Source organism: Myiozetetes cayanensis, unplaced genomic scaffold (genome assembly GCF_022539395.1).
Source record: "Myiozetetes cayanensis isolate MyiCay16 unplaced genomic scaffold, myiCay2020 scf12, whole genome shotgun sequence".
NCBI lineage: Eukaryota > Metazoa > Chordata > Aves > Passeriformes > Tyrannidae > Myiozetetes > Myiozetetes cayanensis.
In genome coordinates this window covers 7,750,066-7,770,867 of record NW_026086826.1, presented here as the reverse complement: position 1 = coordinate 7,770,867, position 20,802 = coordinate 7,750,066, and the positions used below count along the sequence as shown (strand labels likewise).

Sequence of the window (20,802 nt, the reverse complement as noted above, 5' to 3'; positions counted from 1 at the left end):
TGTCAAGTAGAGCTGTGGACCTGTATTTCAGTTTAATGACTACAGATGGGATTTCATTAGCACTTGTGAGCACAGTCAAAACAGCCCACAGAGCCTCAGAGAGCCAAGAACTATGAGGTGAAAAAGCACTAACCTAGAAAAGAATTAACAGTTAATTTAAAGTGAGTATTTTTGCTTTAAGTGATAGTGTTCCTTTCCAAGAAGGGTAATATACTTTCAAGGACGCCATTCTCCATGGGACAAGCCACAGCTGCCTCAAGGTCTCCAAATATATAGATATAACATTACAGAACTCTGTGAAGCAAACACTAAAGCAATGACTTAGTCATATTTCATAAGCTAAACTGAAGATACATGGATGCAACTGAAATAAAAATCATAATACTTAAAAAACCAAGGGAAATCCCAAAACATCAGAATGGCAATGGCAATTAAGCAAGTACTATCGTAGAGCATAAAATAAAGTCTACAACTATTAAAATATTAATTTCAGCATCTTAACTAAATCTGAATTTAGAGCATTGGTTTGCCAAGCCTTTTATGTATTTTCCACTGAATGCAGCAGTTCACTGCTTTCTGTTAAGCAACAGTACAGACCAAACCAGTTTAGCAGTTTGGTACATCTGTAATCAAGCAACACTTGCACTCGTTTGTTCAAAACCCGAGAGCAATCACTTCTCTTTCTGAACTTAAAGTAAAATTTATGTATTCAGGCAAAATAAATACTGGTCTTAATCTATGCTGCAAAATTACACTATGTCTGAATTAAGGATTTCGACAACCATGTTACTAAAACACTGTGATTAATGTTCAGTGCACAGAACAAGCTCTGTATCTGGCTTTAATTACAGTGATGAATAAAAGTCAGACACAGGCATCGTCCCAGAGTATTCATGCATTATACTGTCCCATAGATACTGAAATAATGGAATCTGATGCACTTTGATCTCTTAGATAAGCCTCCCAAAGCTCTGAAACAGAGAGGGCAAGAGCACCCAACCTCATCCAATTCTGCAGTGCTCGCACACTGAGTCATAAGAGATCTGTATCCCCACTACCAAGATCCATCTCATGGGAATAAATACAGATAAATATTGCTCCATTTCCTTCTGGCTAGAGCTTGGATACAAATCATCAGGAGAGCCACGCAGAGTGATAGTGGTGAGGACTACAGGGAAACCTTACAGTCTCTACAGAGCTATATATACTTGGACAGTAGTTATGTTACAGATATATCTCTGGGGTATATTCTAGTCAGACTTTTTTTTTTCTAAAGCAGTTTGTCCATGACAAAGATTAGAAACTGGCAGCATCTGGTAAATGTAATAGTTTTGATCATGGCTGCATGATAGCAAATTCCTTGCTTTTGTCCAAACCAGCACTGACTGATTGATTTTTTGCTCACAACTGGATAGTCATGCAGCTTCATTAAATATTATTAGTCATAAATCAGGTGTTTCCTTGATGCTTCTAGGACGTCTCTTAGCAGTCCAAACTCTACTGGTATATGGGCTAGCTACAATCCCAAGCTCTGGAAAAGTCAGCATTGTCAGCCAGCTGAGACTTATCTTTGACTGAGGATGAGAACGTCCCTTCATGGGGCATTTGGCCTTGGAGTACAAGGACTTCTCTTGAACCTAGAAATACCACTGCCTCTAGAAATACAAATTACTCCATCTGAGTAAAAAGCAGACAAGTGTACACAGAGGGCACTCCACTGTCCAAAACATACAACTGAGGGAAACAGGCTTCAGTATTGTAAGGATAATAGTCTGCAGGTTCACCACTGCATGCTGGGGCTAAGGGAGGAACCGAATCTCCTGAGTCACAGCTTCTCTCTTTCTTCCAACAGTTTCAGTCCTCCCCCAGGCACCTCAGGTCTACATCATCGCTCGACTAAACCAGTGGCTAAACCAGAGGCAGGATGAGAAGGCTCAGAAACGAGCGCAGCCTTTGGCAGAGGGTGCGTGTGCGTGCTCCCGCGCCGAGCACGGAGCATGCGTGAGCGTTGTGGCGGATCAGCAGAAATGCCCGGTGCAATAAACCAGCTGGTTGTGATTTGGCTGACGCAACTGCGGTTGGAAGGATGGTTCTTTTATCTCCTCCTCCAGTTGCCTGCAAGCATCTGCTGTTTGTCCGTGTCACCGTGTGTGCATCGTGGCCCAGCAGCTTTTATGCCACCGGCACTCTGACTTTCGTCTTCGCTGATGAGAAACAGAGCGGTTGGCAGATTCCTACGGAGGGGCTGGTAAATAAAATAATCAACTCGCTGTAACTGTTTGGTCTCTTGGAAATTGTTTCATTAGTTCATAGGAAAGTCACAGTTGATTTGCTTGAGTTCATTCCACAGATCCTTATCTCTTCAAAACACAAAACTAGTTTATTTTCCGTGGTTCAAAAACTGACTCCAGATGTACGGGCAGCAACAGCTGATCCCAGAAATGAACCAGCGGTACAGACGGGAAGTAGAAGAGCTTCCTAAATGCTTGGTGGTCCCAGATTTTGGGGAGGGTGGTATTGCATGTTTAGGTTGGCTTGCCCAAAAGAATGCACAATCTCCCAGCACAGCAAAGATTCATCATCCTGATTAGGTAAGATTTCTTATTACCATCTCTACAGCCTCTTCATTCCTAGTAATCGAGCATCTGGAACATAGGCTGCCAAATTAATGCTGAACTATCAGATTCCAAAACAGATTTTAGGAGACTTATCTACTGCCTTAAAACAGATCTTTTGATGAAACTCCCTCTCTACAGCAGCAGGTTTGTCATAAATTTCTGCAGAGGTTCATTTTATAATAGAGGAATATTACTTTATTAAAATCAAATTACCACAGAACACTTTACAAACATGAATTAAATTACAAAGCATGCCTGCACTAAAGATAAACTTTATTACTGCTTTACTCCTCATTTTACAGTGAAGAAACTAAAGCATAGACCAGTTAAGTGATCTGCTAAGGTTACAAACAGAAGAGAAGACATTAAGTAGAGATGACAATAGCTTATGCTAGGGCAGATAGAGTGGGGGTTTTTTGGTGGATTTTGTTTTGTTTAGTTTTGGGGCTGGGGTTTTTTTGGTCGAAGTGCAGTTTTATCCAGCAAAAAGTTACACAACTCGAGCTCTGCTGAGACAGGTCACTGCTATGGCTGCCCCCCAAGAGGCTGGCAGAACAAGACAGCATCTTCTACAAATACACATCCCACTGTCAGAAACAAGAGACATCTTCGCTTCTGAGACCTCCACAACGTCAGGGCAAATTTTTCTTGTGGTCTAAATCGGGATCGAAGCTTGCTTTGCCTTTTGGAGTCAGAGCATGGTGACTCTTCAGCTTTTTCCCCTGAAAAAGTTTGATTCTAACTCAGCCATGACAACCCTAAAAACCTGCTCATTTTGTAATTCTTTGGTCTCTTAAAAACTGTTTCATTAGCTCACAGAAAAGTCATGGCTGATTTGCTTTAGTCTATTCCACCGACCGTTACTTCTTCAAAACACAAATATGTTTCTCTTCGTGCATATATGGGGAGGCAAAACCAAGGATGAGCACAAAGACTGGAAGACACAAGTCTGCCAGAAGCAAGTGGTGTTATTTTTAGTTTCTTGACTACAACCAGTTTAACTACAACTATTACCAGGGTCTGCAGAAGTGCTCATTAAGCCGAGCTTCCTTCCTTTGTTGAAGTGATGATCAGGGATACAGGAAGGCAGGGACGGACCCATATGGCATCTTGATCCAACTTAAGACACTTGCAGAAACCCACGTAGAGCAGAAAGCAGAATTCTGTCAAATGTGATTATATTCTCTTCTTTTCAAAATCCCTCTTGGAAAAATCTTCTGGCCGGAATGGTTAGGAACAGATCTTTACCTACGGCCAACAGTGAGTCTAGAAACTGGCTCTAATTTTATAAAAGGAGATGAAAACACAGAAAACTCAAACTTCAGCATGCTCTTCCCATTTCCTCTAGCCACGTCTAACATGTATTTTTAACCAAATATAGTTTAAAATCTATTTTTAGCAGGTAAACAATTAGAATACTCAACAAATATTCATTAAAAGTTTATGTGAATAGGTATTTTCAAGATTAAAGCTACCTGAGATACCACCTGGTATCCTTTCTTTTCCTTCCTCTCTTCTCTCTCTGCCCCACCAGCTTTTTTCACTAGCAGAATGGAAGACAGCACCAATCAACCAGCGTGGCAGGCTGCACTGAAACCAGTATGCACTGGGGCAGGAAACACAGGTGCAGAGTTTTGGGGGTTTTCTGTTGTCTAGAAAGGAAGTTTAGACTTAGCACCCTCAAGAAACTTTCCACGTAAGACTGATGACCAGCAATGCAATTCTCTAGGTAGCTTGCTAAGTTCTTGCCAAGCCCTTGAAGGAGTAGGAAGTGTCATGGCATATTGTTCAGTAACCAAATAATCCTGAATGTTATTACAATTACTTTCATGATACATATATTTCATTACTCTATGGAAAATTAACTATATATCCCTATACTGATATTTTTAAAAAATTAATTCTTATTGCTTTGCACACACAAATAATTTACCATACCTGTAGCACAAGACGTGGAGCATTTACACATTTTCTGAATGTAGGTGTGTAAATTGTATCATAACTATGTATCAGAAGTGACTTTATCACTTAGTGCTTCGTCTTTCACAGGTAGAAATATTATTCCAGAATACTACTATAACACTTGGTCATTTCTAAGAATGAGTTATTTAAGGTTGCTTAAGCAATCATATCCTTGACAAGAAGTACAAAACATTCCTGGCTTACTCTACCATTTCTTATCCACGCAGAAGGTACCAGCCAGCAACACACCAACAAAGACACACTCTCCTTTGAAGCCCTTTGAAGTTTCCACCAGACTAAGGAATTGTGGACTGGAGTGGTATTTCAGTTCACATCCACAAATGCAACTGTAATTCATACACGTCATCACCAAGACGTGGAGGACAAGCAGAAAAAAGGGCAAGACCTGCATAGGTAATTTTAAAATATACTCCTTTCACTTAGATGAACGTAAACTTTTGAGTGGGTTTGCTTTTTTTCATGGATATCTTTCTGTATATAATGTTCTCCCATCACATCTTTCCCCCTTTTATGCTGTTTCTAACATATACCAACAGTTCCAGCTTCACACAACCCCTCCATATCAAGACTGTAACTTGACACTACCACGGTCTTGCTTCTTGTACAATACACAAAATCACAGACAATAAATCATCTCACTTGGGGCCCAAGAGAATTTTTGTACAGACGTTTCTTTAAATGGGTGCAACTCCTAGACCAGAATTAATCTGGCTTGTAATTTTTAATTATATTAATTAGCATGCCTTTGAAAAGGCAGCTTCGGAACATCGATGTAACATATTACTTAAGTCACGATGAGAGCACAATAAAAGCTTTGTTTCTCTGTTGAGCAAAAGACAACCAATATATCCATCCATGGGGCAAGTTTCACACAGAAGTGCAGTGGACTATTTCAAATAAATTCTCTGACTGTTCAAACTGAGGAGTTCTTCAGCATCTCCAGGGCACTGTCATAACAGGCTGATGTGCCACCTCCCTGAACTGGGGACAGCTGGAATGAAGCACAACGAGACAGGCGGATGGGGACACATGTACAATGCGTTCAGGTGACACTCAGTTAACAGAGGAGGCACAGGGAGGCTATTGCAGCAACCTCAGTTGCAGAGAAGCCATGAGACATCCCTAAATTGCGCTTTCAAAACCTGCTGTCCCCAACAGCTTTTGGAAGATTATGGGAGCACAGCATTGGGTTAAGCTCATGTTTGTGATCTCTCGTCTCATTTTGTGCCTACAGCCTAATCAAATGAGTATCCAGGCCAAAAGGTTTTAAATTAATCCCTCCAAATAATAATAATAAAAAAATCCACTAGATCCACTGAAACATTTTATCTGTGCCTCTAAAACACAGGGAAGTACGGAGTATGAAGGGTGCTCTGTATCTCTTCAGGTAAAGGGGTAAAAAATATGTTATGAATCTGTCAACATCAACAAATCAAATGTGCTTTTATCAACACCAAGAACTTGTGCTTATTTCTCATGCTTTCAACTTATTAATTTAGCAAGTGCTAAACATCTTTTTTTAGAAGACTGAAGTGTATTTTGTCCACGGTTTTAGAAACTTCGGGAGAAAAGATATAAGGCATCTACTTTACTGTTTAAAAATCCCAAAATGTAATAAACTGGCAAATTATTTCCTGCAGCTATTAGGGAACTGTGTAAGAACAGAAACAGGAGACAAGGATTAAGAAAAGGGACACATCTGTTCTGCAAAATAAAGTCTTTGAGGAACTACTAAAAGTAAGAGAAACTGGGAAAAAAACAGTAAACTTGTATGGAAGAACAGCAGAAGGCATATTGCCAACAGATGGTGAAGAACTCATAGACTAAAAAGGAAAACAAACTTGAAAGCATACTCAATTTTGAGGACTTGAGAAAAAAACAAAACCAAAGCTAACTCTTTCCTAATCACAGATTCACTGGTTAAAAATGGAGCTGCATGTTCTTTGCACTTAGAAAAACAGTTGTAATTTCTGGGTTCTAAAATGGTGGCATTCAAAATTAGCACCTGTCTATGAAAATGCTGGTCCACTCTTGAAATCACTTCCTTTTCCCCTGCCATAAAAACACACTCTTTTTTTTTTTTGGTGTGTTTAAATTATTTCCCATGTTAGCTGTTAAGCTCAATGCACTGGAAAATATCTGATGCCTTAATGGGCCACTTTCTCATTAACTCAGATACCTGTTTAAAAAGATGCTTCCTCTCCTAGGCATTTCTGCTGTAGCTTATGACACATACTGCCACAGAAACCAAGAGAAAGGCATTTGCAGAGCCTCTGAACAGCAGTTATTCCCTGTTAATCCATGTGTCCATACTGTCAATCCAATTTTTCAATCTCACTTTTGGAAGCAGGAATTTTACACAGCCAATTCAACAGCAGTCACTGATAAAAGAAATTTGACGTACAGTACTGGAATTATTATTGGGGGCGCATTTTGCAGCTGGAAACCAACAAACAGCTAAATAAAAACCATGGCAGGACACGAAAAAGTATTTTAAACGTCAAAACAATACAGAAGTTAGTTACAAGAAACACAGCAGTCATCTTCTACAACTGTGTGTTTTCACCCAACAAGCCTCCTTCAGTTTGCATACCCTGCAAGAGCTATTCAGGAAGTTGACACATCGTTGCTGCAAACCCAAGAGAAGCAAACATAGCAGCTTTTAGTCTCTTCTAAACGATGTCCATTTTACAGCTGACTTTTCAGCAGCTAGTTTTAAAACTGGTCAACTTCCAGTTTCTTGAGGCTAGCTGCCACAAGCAAGTTTCCAAATTTGTTTTATCCTCTTCCTTGCTTTCAGTCCTAATGTCTATATATTACACATTAATTCTGGATAAGACACTGTAAAAGAAGCAATTATCCAAAACAAGGGCAAAACTCCTGAATTCCCATTTGTAACACTGAATCTAAGCTGCCACTTGAAAGTAAAAATAAGTGACCTATGGCTAGCACAACAGCAACAATGGGGCATCAGGAATTTGATCATATTTGGAGTTTTTGCACATCTTGTAAACAGTAAACGATTTAAAATCATAAATCCCCTCCCCTCAACAAAGTGCATGAAACACTGCATGATATCGTAGGTAAGGCCTTTATTTTTTTTCTTCTTTTTTTAAAAAAAATCACTAACCATTGTGGTTTAAAATCTGTGGAAAGGGTAGCTTTGACTTTGCCTGTGAGACATGAAATGCTACCTTAAGGTGAAGCTTTAGGAACTGCCAGGATCAGTGGAGGAGCTTTCAGGACAGCCAGCGATGTCTGAGACAGCCAAGTGCCTGTGGGCACATCACCTGATGCCACCCAGCTCTATTCAAGTGAGGGAAGTTTTGCTCTGAATACATTTACTCGACAGGAGACACCTGTAGGTTCATTTATTTTACTCTCTATCATGTTGTCAGTCAACCATCCACATTTATGAACAAGTTCTTCATCAAGAGAAAATTCTGAAAACCTCTGATGACAGAGGAAGTGTCATTACCTACACCGACATCCACAAAAGAAGGCCTGCATAAGGCATATACTTGATTTGTGACTCTTACAAGAGCTAACAGATTGTTTTCAAAGGAAAGAAAAAAAACACAACTCCAAAAGTCTTCCTAGAATCACGGATATTAATGCAATAAATTGCACAAACTTTTATGCTGATTTGACAAAAATTCAATGCAGTCCTAAACCCCATGGACAATTCAGGCTTAATTTAGAACGACACAAGCTTCAAAAAAAACTTCTCTCTGCCAGCAAGCACTTTTTATTTACTGGACTTCAGCAGAAGCAGTTCAGAAGAGAGACAAAAAATTCCCCACACCACAGAATTTATTCTAATATTCAGCACAAAACAAATAGGGACACGCTGCCAAGAAACACCAGTGCAGCTTCAGGGCACCGGCAAGGGCTGCTACATGTCGGGTTTCTCCTCAACACTTCCAGGGCTCCTATCAGGCTGTAATTCTTGAACGTGCTAAAGTGTCACGTCTGTCCGGCTAAATACTTCCTGCAATTTTGTTAATTATACATCAGGGTCTGCAACTACGGAGTGACTCCCATCCTAGAAAACGTACAGCTCCCAAGTCACACCCCCCACCCCAAGAATTTGTGTCTTGTCTGTCGTTTCTATGGATTTCTCTGGAATGTGTGCTATTATCCCACACAGGAAAATACTTTCAAAACTCGAACAGAATGTGCAGTTATATCACGGGATGGTTTTCATTTCTCAGTGCTATAGACGGCTTGTTCGGGTCAATACACATTTCTGTAGGTGGAGATCACAGGGAGCAGACAAGTGCAATCCCAAGTTCAGGTTCCCTCTCCCTGTCCATCCCTTCCAGGCGCTTTCACACCAACGCCATCCCCCCTACACATCAGTGTTACCCTCCGCTGTCAGCAGAGCTATCAAAGCCAATACCCGGCCTTTCTCTTCCTTCTCCCTGATTCGTCACCAAGACGTAAATTAACAGATTCTCTCTGAGACAAAAAAAAACACAAAACCCGAACAATGGGAAACACTTCCCCGCCGGTGCCCCACAGGACAGGGGGAAACAAGATCCCTGGCGCTGGGGCAGTGAGTTACTGGGGATCTGATGCAGCTAAAAATACGGGAGCGGAGCGGGCGGGCCCGGACAAAGCCCGGGCAGGGTCCGCGGTCCCGTCCCGGGGCGTCCCCCGCGCCAGACGGTGATGTCACCGCCGGCGGCAACAAAGGACGCGGCCCCGGCCGGGCGGCCCCTGCCCTGCGCCTCCCGCCTGCCCGGAGCGGCCGGAGCGGCCGAGACAAAGCGGCTTCCCCCGCGCTACGTGCGGGCGGAAAGGGAGAGGTTCGGGCCGCCCAGCGCTGGAGGAGAGCCGGCGGGGAAGCGACGGCCCCGCCGCGCCGCGGTCCGGTCCCCGCCTGGGCAGAGCGGCCCCCGCGCCCCCCGCCGTGCCCCGGCACCCCCGCCCCGCTCCCTGCCCTACCTGATATGGCGGCGGCGGCTCCTGATCCGGCTCAGCCCCGTCCCCGTAGCTGGCTCGGTCCGACTGGGACTCGTGGAGCAGCGAGATGTCATCCGAGGTGGGGGACTTGAGGCAGTTCCCCATCTTCCCCCGGGGAGCGCGGCCCCCCCTCCGCCTCCTCCCGCGCCGGCGGCGGCGGCGGATCCGCGCCCTCAGCCTCCCCGCCGCAGCGCGCAGCCCGCAGCCGCCCCGCCGGGGAGGCTCATGCCAGCCCCGGCCCTAAGCGGCTTAGCAGCACCGCCCGGCCGCCTCCCGCTCCGGTCCGCTCCGCAGCCGCCCCGACCCCCGAGCCGGGGGGGCGGCAGGACGGGCCTCCCACCCCCCGTGGGGCAGCGGGCTCCAGAGGGTCCGCCCGCCCCGCGACAGCTCGGCGCGGTTCTGCTTCCCGGTCACCAGCTCCCTGCGCACTGGGCTTTGTCGCACGGGCCGCCCTGGCTCCTCCTCTCACCCCTCCCCGCCGGGCCCCGGGAGCAGCCGCGGGGCCCCCGCTCCGCTCCGCGCCCCCCGCCCAGCCCCGCGGCGGGGACAGCCCTGCCCTCCCCCGGCGGGACGAGGCGGGACGGGACGCGGTAGGGGCACCCGGCCGCCCGCTGGGCTCCCCCGGCCCCAAAATGGTGGGAGCCGCTTCGCCCCGCCCCCAGCGCGGTGTTTGTTTGTGTTCCGGCCATGGCGGAGCCGCCGCCGCTCGGGCCCGCCGGGACGGGATGGGATGGGACGGGAAAACACAGGACAGGACAAGGCAGGGCAGAACAGGGCAGCTCCTCCGTGGCGGCTGCGGGGACCCCCCGCACCACCCGGCCCGCCACGGCTGCGGGTGGTCTGTGCGAGGCCGAGGAACCTTCCCAAGGGTTCCCCCGCGGGTGGGTTCGCGGGCAGGGAATCCCTGTGCTGATCGCTGGCGCGACCCCAATGGGCACAGGCCAGTGTAGGGACAGGGCACTGAGCCCCAGTGTGGGGCAAAACCAGCGACTGTCGCTTGGCTCACTTTTACATATCTACAGGCTTTTTATGTGATTAGCAGGTACTAATATAAACCATGTATTTCAGTTCCTTTTCTTTCTTCAAAAATGTATTCATGCTTGGATATAAATATAGGTAAGTACAGATAAATGCAAATTTCAGGAGAGCGAATGCCCCTATGTCACTGTTGGTGTGCCAGCCCTGACCCACACGGAGGGGAATGGCACTGCCTTACAGGATAGTCCTGTAAGTGTTCTTTCCAGTTTTGTCATATGTGTTGGTTCCTCAAAATCCCTCTTTGGCTTTGAGGTCCATGCTATGGAAAAAAATTTTAAATCCATTTTTTAAACTGAAGTGCTTTTTAAAGGGAAGCAAATTTAGTGCAGAGGAGACCAGCTGGAAAGTTCTGTCTGTAAAGCTGTACAGCGTGGCTGCTTCTTATCAGCAAGTTCTCTGCTGATACGGGTCAGCCCTGCTTTGCACCAGACCTCCCGTCTGGATCAGAGTCTCTACAAACCTGTTGCTCACAATGCCGAGTTTGGCTCCACAGCCTTTGCTGGTTGGACGTCAGTCTGGGAACAGACTTTTTGCTGATTATCCATATAATGTCTTTCTTGGAGATTTCATTTTATTGCTGTTTAGGGAGTTTTACTGCTTATCAATGGATAAGTTAAACAACCACAGTGTAAAATCTGTCATTGCTGCCATTTATGGTGTTCAAACACAGTTTCAGGCTTTTCCAGGAAACTGAAACTGAAAATGGTGCAGGAATTGTGAGTGTTGCTCAAGATACAGAGGCTTTGCAATGGCTGGTTGTAAATAATGACTGTTCTACATGACTTGCTCATTTGGGTGTTTATCCAATGAGTCTGCTGGCTTGGTTTAACAGAATTGGGCAAGCAGTTGTTGGAGAGGATTCAGCCTCGCCCAGTCCTGATTTCAAGGTTAAGGCAATGTCAGAGCTGTCTGCTGTGAGAACCTGGTGGTGAAACTCCAGCGCTGTTATTGGTATTTTCAGCTGTGCAGTGGCAACGCTGGGAATGAGATTATGGGCAGCTAGAAAGACTTCTTTATTTCAGCTGACATTTCATAATTTTTTCTCTCTGTGAGGCTTTGGCCTGTGTCATTGGTGTAGCTCAGTGTAGACCACAGGTATGTGCCACACTGAGCCTTGGAGTCCTGATCCTGTACAGTGAGGAGGTCCTGTGGGAGTATACGATGCCTCCCTGCTTGCTGACATGCTGAGATTTCCTGTCTGTGGAAACCAAAGTGCAAACATGGGTCCCTGGTCTCATCCTGATACACAGTCAGGACACAGATGGGATATGCTCTGGGTCCCATGGTATAGATGTTGCATTTATCTACCTTGAGGCAGATCTAAAGGAATAACTGCTAAGCCCAGTTAAAACTTTCCCATTGGTAGGTACAGGGTGCTTACTTGAAATCTGGGCACATTTAAAAAATACAGACTTGTTAAGTGTCAGAAGAGATCATCTTTTCTCGGTGGACTCACAGAGACCAAAGAGGAAGCAGCAGTTCACATTTGTCTTTGCAGCACAACAGGCTGCACCTGTGAGAGCTCTGAATGACAAAGAGCTGCTACCAGTCATGCCTGGATTCTTGGAATTATGGATGGTTGAAGCCACTGGTTTTCTAGGCCATTCACTCCTGTTACATCAGGTAGGTTGTTAATGATGGCTTTGCATCACCAGCTCAAAAGTTCTATAGCAGTCCAGAAAATAGAAAATGGAAACATTCTTGTGTTCACAAGTGTTGTTTTTAAATATCCCTGCGTATGCTATGGTGTGGCTGTGAGCCTACTCCTTTTGATACCCTTTTATGCAGGCTAGGGACAAGAAAGCAGCTGAAGAGCTTTTCAAGGTGAAGGTCGGTTGTCCTTATTGCTTCAATAAGCAGTTGATGTGAGAGTCTTTTGTCCAGAGAACACACGAGATGTTTTCACCATTCATAAGTTGCAGGAGATTGAACAGACCTGGCAGACTTCACTGTACCTGCTCTCTGTAGATCATATTGGTGAGCACAGAGGCTGTTTAGAAGGATCTGCTTTTTTGGAAACAGACACAGATCCTTGCACATGCAGAACAGTAGAGGTGCCTGTGGACCAAACAGAGTATAGGCCAAACCAAACCAGATCCTGGTTTATGAGCTGTCCATGCTGCAGGAGGTCCTTGTTCCATACAGATTTGGAAGCTCACTTGTAGTCTGTATGGTCTCTTTTTTTTTTTTAATCAGAGGATGTGATTTATGAGCACAGTGTCTTTGTTCTAGCAGAACCATGGGACAGTTTAACTGATTACTTCAGTTCTCTCTGGTTTTTATTTCCTCTCCTTAGGAACAACTTCCTCTCCTATCTCAAGTCTGATAACTTGGTTTTCTAGAGCCTTAATATGATCCTATAGAGGAGGAAAGATTCATGTAGTGGTTAAGGGCTGCAGATACTACAGGTAGAAAAGATGAAGGCAAATACAAACATTTGTGTCAAACTAATATCAATACAGAACTGGCAACCTAAGCCAATGAAACTTTTTCTCATCTGTAAACACTTAAACAGTTGGATGTAATCTGTTGTCAGAATAGAAATGGGGATAGTCTGAAATTTGCCAGTGTACAGGGTTCATGTTCTGGTACATCTCGATATACAATGTCATGCATATGTCAGTTCTAATCACTTTTTGGCAGCCAGCATCTTCTAAGTGAAATCTGTTTTTCAAAACAAAATGGAAATTCAAGAAAAACGTTTTTAAAGTATGCAGGCAAAGTTTGTTGTATTTTGTAGGTTTTTGATATGAGGAGAGACAAGTTATATAATGTTGTATTCCTAAGGCTTGTATGAGCTAGCCAGAGATGAGGAACTATCTTACTAAGAAATCCATTTCTTTTTGAGTTTAGACATCTAAAATCCACTGACAACATAAAACCCCAATAGTTTCTCTGCAAAATTGACATCATAAATTGCCTAATTTATAGATAAAAGACCCTTTGATTACATCATTTTACGTGATCCATGGTCATGTTATTGTTGGACAACATTCCGGATATATTTAATGTGTCATGCTCAACAAAAGTTTTTGAAAGACCTTTTCTGTCCTCAGCACGGAAAAGTTTTTTCAATTCCTTTTTTTTTTTTTTTCCATCGAGCTTACTTTCCTGGCACTTACCATCTCTTATTATGTCTTATCTTTCTTCTGGATAAGATTGTTTCCCCAATTCATATACAGAAGCCCAGTTAACTTCTGAGTGATCTCTCCATGCTATGGTACCCAGAGGTTCAGAGATAGTGCTGTTTGCTCAGGTAATGAGTGAGACACAATACTATTTTAAAACCTTTTTCTGGAAAAAAAAAAAAAAGACTTTGTATACCTCTGAAGAATGGAATTAAATTACATTCTTCTATTATATATGTGATTATGATTATGGGAATGACGGAATTAATTTATCTTATTATAAAGAACAGAGCGTCTTCTAAAATGCACATGAATTGTTTTTAGTTTTGTTCATTTTAGCTGAACCATAGAACCATTTCTCAGTATATATTACAACTGTATATTGTTTTCTGAGGGAGAGTGAATGCAGCTCTGGAAAGCAATTACGGAACTAATATATTTCCCTGAAATGCACTTTGTGATGCAGGATTTTGCTCATGTTTCTAAAAATTACTTAAACTTCTGCTTAAATTATCCTGGTATCACAAGTGCCACTTAAATTAATTTATCCCGAAGATACTATCTTGGTAAGGGTAAGTTTTCCATTACTGGCAAAAATAACTTGCCTTCCATAATAACTGTTTTCCCCACATCCAGCATGTTTTTTTCAGCAAGGAGTATAATGCCTGCCTATTCCGTGCACTGGGGCACCTACACTGTATGTCACAAAGAAGACAAAGGACATGTATTTTGGCACTGAAAAAACCCAGACAACAAAGCAAACAGTCATCATAAAAAAGTAACCTCTTCAAACAAACCCTCTGTCACCCAGCTTCCTGGTGAATTTTGTGTAGGAGTTCATTTTCCTTTTTCTCTGTGTACCGTGTGTTACCACAGTCTCAACTTCAAGAATGATCAGAGACCTATAAAACATGATCTGAGAGGAAAGGCTGAAAGAATTGGGGTTGTTTAGTTTAAAGAAAAGGGAAGTGTTGGGAAAAACAGTAATGATCTGCCAAAATGTACAATGTTTCTCTGCAGAGAGAAGGCAAAAGTTTTTCTTCATGTTCAGTGGGTCTAGGACAAGAGGTGATGGAATTGGAGTAGGAGATTTAAGGTAGACATTAGGAAATTATTTCAAACTGCAAGAGTAATTTGGCACTGAAAATGATTATCTGGGAATCTCATTTACTGAAGGCTTTGAAAGGAGGATTAGGTCACGTGTCTCAGGAATGGTTTTAGTTGCAGTAGATTATATGGAGATAACCCCAAAAAGGTTCCTGGCTGGTGTATAATGTTTTGTTTCTCTCGGGTGATTTACAACTGATGCTTTACTGCTGTGTTGTTTTGATTCTCACTCTCCCTTATGCCCTTAGAAAATGCCAGTAAGAAAACACGTCAGTAGGTAAAAAATTGGGAAAGTGGAGTGGATGGTGACATTCCCAACAGCAGAATATTAAGAAATCCCAGGCCCTGCAGGATAACTGTTGTGTTTGAGCTGGCGTGTGACTTGCTGACATCTCCTCCTGACAGGCTTTGGGACTCGAATACTGGGCTGGCATTCAACAAGCAGTGGATAGTCAATACACAGAAATTTGTGTTTTAACTGTCTTTTAAATTTTAATATTTTAAAATTTTATTTGAAGTGTTGATCTTTCTTCACTTTTTGCTGTGTGTAAGTACTTCCTGAACCTGCAAGGAGCAAGCTCTTGCCAGAGAGTTCACCGGTGGCCAGTTTGTTAGTCATCAGGTATTGTCACTGCAGCCTCAGGGATATTCTGCCCAAGGTATGGGAAAGGTAGATATTTGAAGTAGCAGGTCTGGAAGCCAGAATTACCTCAACTGCTGAGGGGTATGAAGTTGAACATGATATTTTTTCATCCAAATTGGACATTTATTTTGGAGTGGTTTTATTCTTCACAGGGCATTCAGGTTGCTGCAATAGCGAGGTAGTACCCAAAATTCTTGTATCTCTTCGAAACAGAATTGGTGAATTTATCCTTTGTCCAGGCTGAATATACATTCTGCTGCACAACTTAAAACACCTCTTATTCACCTTCTCCTAAGTCTTCCTGTTCCTCTGATTTTCACCATTTTTCCTGTAGCCTAAAATCTTTGTTTTCTACGTGTAGGTAGCTATAGATCTTCTGCAATAACAGAGTGATCAAATGATGCATGGAAGGATTCATGAGAACCTATGGAGTGTGACCCTCTGGCAGACAACTCTGCTTAGTCCAAGATCATCTACATCTTCATCATTCCTTGACAGAGAACTGTTGAAACTGGATACTGAATGATGGCTACAGGTACTGTATTCTAATCCCTTCCAGTTTCACATTTTCTCCTCATATGTAAGCTTGCTACAAGTCAAACTCTTCATTATGTGTCCTGTTGGTATTGTTACAGAGATTTTAGATCCCTGAAGACTGATTTGGTGCTTTGTTTCAATCTTTCCTTATGGATCATGATTTGGAAATCTCCCATATGTTTCACTCTCCTGCAGAGTCTTTCTTTGGTCCACTTTTCCAGTAAACTGGACAGAGTACTCCAGTTAAAACCTCAGTGTTGAGTAAAGAAAGTATTATTTAGTGTGTGCAAAAAGTCCGTTTATCAAACTTAGTGTCCTTTCTTTTTCATAATGCATCACTGACTGCAGTTTGTAGAGCCTGTCACTCCCTATCCTTCTCTGTGTAATTCCTGCCTACTCAGATTTTCTTATTTTATGCTTCTCCAGATGATTATTCTGAAGGGTACTGTTTTGCACTTCCTGTTGGAAGTCTGGTCTGTGACAGCTTAGCCAGCTGAATTGCAGCAGACAAGTTACTGGAGACTGAACAGAAGGAATGTGAGAGGGAACCATTGAAGATTTTGTACTGAAAGTGTTAGGTGATTGTGAATGACTGTCTCTGGGAAATCAGCTTTACCTTTTGGCCAGAAATGTTTCTCCTTCTTAACATTCAGTTTTACTTTTTGATTAGTCTGTGTGTGTACAGCCTCCTCTGGGAGGGACTGGCTGGAAATTTGTACCAGTGTTTGCTTTTGCATGCCCAAACATTTCTGTGGTTTGATGGAATACTGTGTTTCCTGCAAAAAATTCTACAAAACAACTGCATCATGCAGAAGATAGGAATGATCATAAATTAAATCTGACTGGTGTCTCTAGAATTATGAGAAGGAATACAAGAAGGTACAATCTCTTAGTCTGTCCTGGTTTTGGCTGGGAGATTCCTATAAGACATTAAAATCTTGATTGTTTACTTCTATGACAAAAGAGGAAAGAGGGCTTTTTTTTTTTTTTTTAGAAGAACAAATCACATACTGTTTAAACAAACACTTCCCACATAGTGAAACAAGACAGCTGAAGGTACTGTAAGTCTATTGCTATTTTTTTTAATGTTTCAAAATTTTTGTGTCTAAGAATATTTTCTTTTAATTTATTTTGAAGTGCATGCCTACAGTTGGTTAACAGCAAACTGTTCCCTCTTTCAGTTTATAGAAAGTTTATAGAAATTACACACTCTGTGGAGCGACTTTCTCTAACTTTTATTTGGGGGTGTTTTCATCTTAACAGAGGACTTGCACACTGTTTTAGAAGTTCAACTGTTCAACTGTTAGCCTATATATTGAATTAGAAAACATCTCAAAGCCACATACACTTCACTGGTGTTTTGGTCTGTGCACAGTTCCACAAAACCTCATGTGGATGTAGGTGACCACACAGCACCTCTGCCAGACACGGGCTGATTGTAACGTGCATATTGCCTCTGACCATGAGCTGTACACCAGCACAGTGCAAGGGTTAAGAACAGGATAAAATCACTTGCTGCTAGTTTGATTTCCTGAGGGATTATTGTTTTTGACACAAGAAATGAGGAGTGCAGTCCCTTTCGTGAGGACCATTCTTGTGCCAAAATTTGAAAATATGTTCTTGTCAACTGTGATGCCATTCATAGCTTTTACGTCAGAATCTTAAATTTGGATACAAAGATCTCTGTTGTAGAAGCCCCATCTTGTGGACAACCAATCAATGACTACTTCAGCACAACAGATTTGAAATACTTGAAAAAATCTGAAGGTATTTTGGTGATCTTTGCAATAAAACGGAGAGTCTTCATGTTTCTGGACAATATGGAAACTTCACTCACGAGTAGAAATCAGCATATGCTTTTTGAAGGCTATTTCCACAGGAACAAAACAGTGAATTACAGAGAGGTGATAAATATGGGTGGAAACAAGGATGTTGTCCCCAGAACTCAGTTTTAAGTATGATCAACTAAAACAGTAACAAGCCTGAATACTGCCTTGAACTCACAGAATTGTGTCCTATAGTATTTGTGTAGCATAAATGAGTCTTTGGGTAGCAAAATCATATGAGGGCAGAAAGGCATTCTTTGAAAAAAATTGTTAAGAGAGAAAAAATAGCAAAGTATGGATGAAAGCTGAATCTGGAAGCCTTGGGAATATCCTTGAGGAGATAGTTTGTTCCAGCACAAAGTAATGGAAAAAGTCAAGTAGCTCCAGACTCAATGAGCCAACGTACTTGGTAGTGAGAGTGTTAGGGAGCTAAAAGGAGTGTGAAAACAAGCCCGTTTAAAAAGCTTTTTTCAAGTTTCAGTGTGACATTAAATATCTTTTTGTCACTCTGTACATACAGTTTTCTCCTTCTTTTATGTGAAGAAAACAGGACCCTATATGCTAGTTTTCCATTTAGTAATTAGGGCTACAAGGAAGTAGCCAGAAATTGTGGCGACATCTAGGGAAGGGTTGGGAGAAGTGCCTCCCTGCTGAAACACCTCCAGCTGAAAATGTAAAACCACTTCTGCTGTGAAGGCAACCAACCCAGGGCATGTTGCTTGGAGTGGCTTGCTTGGAGGGGATGACAAGAGTGAAAAGGATTAAGGCACGTGAATTGGGTGCTGTACCAGCCCTTTGCTGGGAGGAGAACAGAGGTTGCTATTCCTACAGGTGGATGTCTGACTAAGCATGGGGATCAAAAAAGAAGCAAAAGTTTGTGCTCTGGTTTCACTCACAGAGCCAGGAAATAATCTCCTAATTCTTACCAATAATAGTCTGAATTTTACTACTTAAAATTATCTGTAGAAGTGAATGCACATCAGCCACTTTACACTTTAAGTTTAGAATAACTATTTACTTCGTATTGAATTGAAATACTTAAATTTTCATCCTTAAGGAATCTGGGAATTTCATAAACACAACTCATTTTAACATATATGGATCAAAAAAAGTCACTGTTCCTAATAAATTAACAGATGAAGCTATGAATGCATATAACCAACATATTATTAAAAATTTACAGAAATGTCTGTTGATGCTGAGGCGTTCCTGACTGACTCCATTTGTTTCTCGTAGCAATCCAAAGCCTCTTTTGGGATAGAATTCTACATCTTTGGTGAAGGGCATCTTTGAGGCATTGTGTGAGCCAGGGCAAAACCTTTGAGAAAAACGTATATTCCCAACTTTTACCTCAGTCTGCTCCTTAAGGAAGAGAATATTAGAACTTCTGCCATATACAGGAATCAAATTTTTACCTCAGAGCACATTCTGCTGGGACCAGCATGTGCATTCAAAATTGAAATCTTTCTTAGTGTGAAGTGAAGCCATGAAAGGATTTTTGCATCTCCTTTCCATGGAAGTTGTTTCTTCCTTAAGAGACAGGGAACAGCAGAGGGTAGTTCATCCCTCAAGGGAAAAGCATTTGAAGTGGGAACAGCTACTTAAAATTCCCTGCACTTAAATAATGAAACACAAACAATTCAACAAGAGGAGCACAGACAGATATTAGTATGGTGTGAAATCTAGAGGAGAAGCTGTAGCCTGGGAAAAGAAAATGAATATGTAAAGCTTGTAATAAAATGGTGTTGGAAAGCAAGGGTTTATTCCAGTGAGGGAATAACCATTGCTCAGAATCCCTGCTCCACCAGGTGAGTTCATTGTAGTACAGAGACAGGACAAGCCTTGGTATAAAGGACAAATGATTGCCTTATTCTGAGCAGAAGGCTCTAGAAAAAGCAGAAGTCTCTGGAGGAGTGTAAGACAAGGGCAAACATTCAGTGATACTTTTTATAGTGGATTGTATTAGAAATTATAGTTGTTTGTATGTGCCTACATGAAGAGGAAACTGATTACATCGTGAAGAGTAATGTGTTGTACAGCTGATCTGTAGGATGAAATGTTCAGTTGCAGTGTATCATAAAGAGAGGGGTTAATTGCTAAAAGTTGCAGAGTGATATGAATCTCTTGTACTGATAGGTTTTGTCAAGAAAACATAGCAGGACTGGAAACTCCAAATTGAAGTGTACACCTGCAGTAATCCACTGTCAGAAGAATTGTGTAGGTGTATAAAACTGATTTGAAAGGGAATGAAGAGGTGTGACTCGTGAATTGCTACTTTTTAAAGATAAAAAATTAGTGCACAAGTAGGTCATGTTAAAAAAAGAAAGTAACTTTTCATCCTTATCTCCTTATTATGCACATTTTTATAGGTGTTTTCTTTGGTTGCCTCTAACCTTTCTGCTATTTTAAATATTCTCATGTTAAATTTTTATTGATATAAAAATGTTAAAAGATGTTGTAATAATACTGATATATCAAGTGATTTAGCATTAAAAAAGATGAATTTTCAGTGGCCTTTTGAAAACAAGGCTTGATGTGTTATGTTATTACAAAATATATGCAGTTGAACCTTGAGCGCTTGTGTTTGTAATGTATGAAAGTGTTCTTTTAAAGCTGTGTCTGCCTTGTGTCCCTTCCTCTTCCAGCCCAGTCCCTTCCTCTCAGAGCTGTGGTGGTGCCACATTGCTGTAATCCCATTGCACTGGTCACCAGCATAGGATCCACTTCCCCAGGGATGGATCCTGGGCCCTGAGCCTTAACAGATCAGTGAGGTAAGGAGAAGGAAAGGTCCCTACCACCATCAAAGACAACCCCTGGCTCTTCCGAGCCTTGTCCAAAAGCTTCGGTGATTTACATTCTTTATGGTAAGACCCTTTTTCTGGTATTAACATCATGAGCATTTTAAAATGTTATCAGACAATAATTACTATCACAACTTTTAATTCTGTGTTTCT

The 20,802-nt window shown here is 42.2% G+C and overlaps 1 protein-coding gene and 1 long non-coding RNA gene across 5 annotated transcripts in view; one reads left to right on the top strand and one right to left on the bottom strand.

Moving 5' to 3' along the window:
- Nucleotides 1-10,068, bottom strand: part of RNF11 (ring finger protein 11) — a 30,335-nt gene extending 20,267 nt beyond the window's left edge. The window contains exon 1 of the mRNA XM_050306881.1: nucleotides 9,552-10,068. Coding sequence (XP_050162838.1) covers nucleotides 9,552-9,674 — 123 coding nt within the window. The 5' untranslated portion in view covers nucleotides 9,675-10,068. The remainder of the gene's footprint in view (nucleotides 1-9,551) is intronic.
- A 1,359-nt stretch (nucleotides 10,069-11,427) lies between these two features.
- Nucleotides 11,428-20,802, top strand: part of LOC126635537 (uncharacterized) — a 29,041-nt gene continuing 19,666 nt past the window's right edge. Inside the window, exons 1-2 of one of the 4 annotated variants that reach the window (XR_007627737.1) lie at nucleotides 11,428-12,234; nucleotides 15,851-16,020. This is a non-coding gene — a long non-coding RNA (uncharacterized LOC126635537). Of the gene's footprint in view, nucleotides 12,235-15,850; nucleotides 16,021-19,332; nucleotides 20,103-20,505; nucleotides 20,713-20,802 lie in introns of those variants that run through there. The other 3 variants (XR_007627739.1, XR_007627738.1, XR_007627736.1) reach the window with 3 other exon arrangements.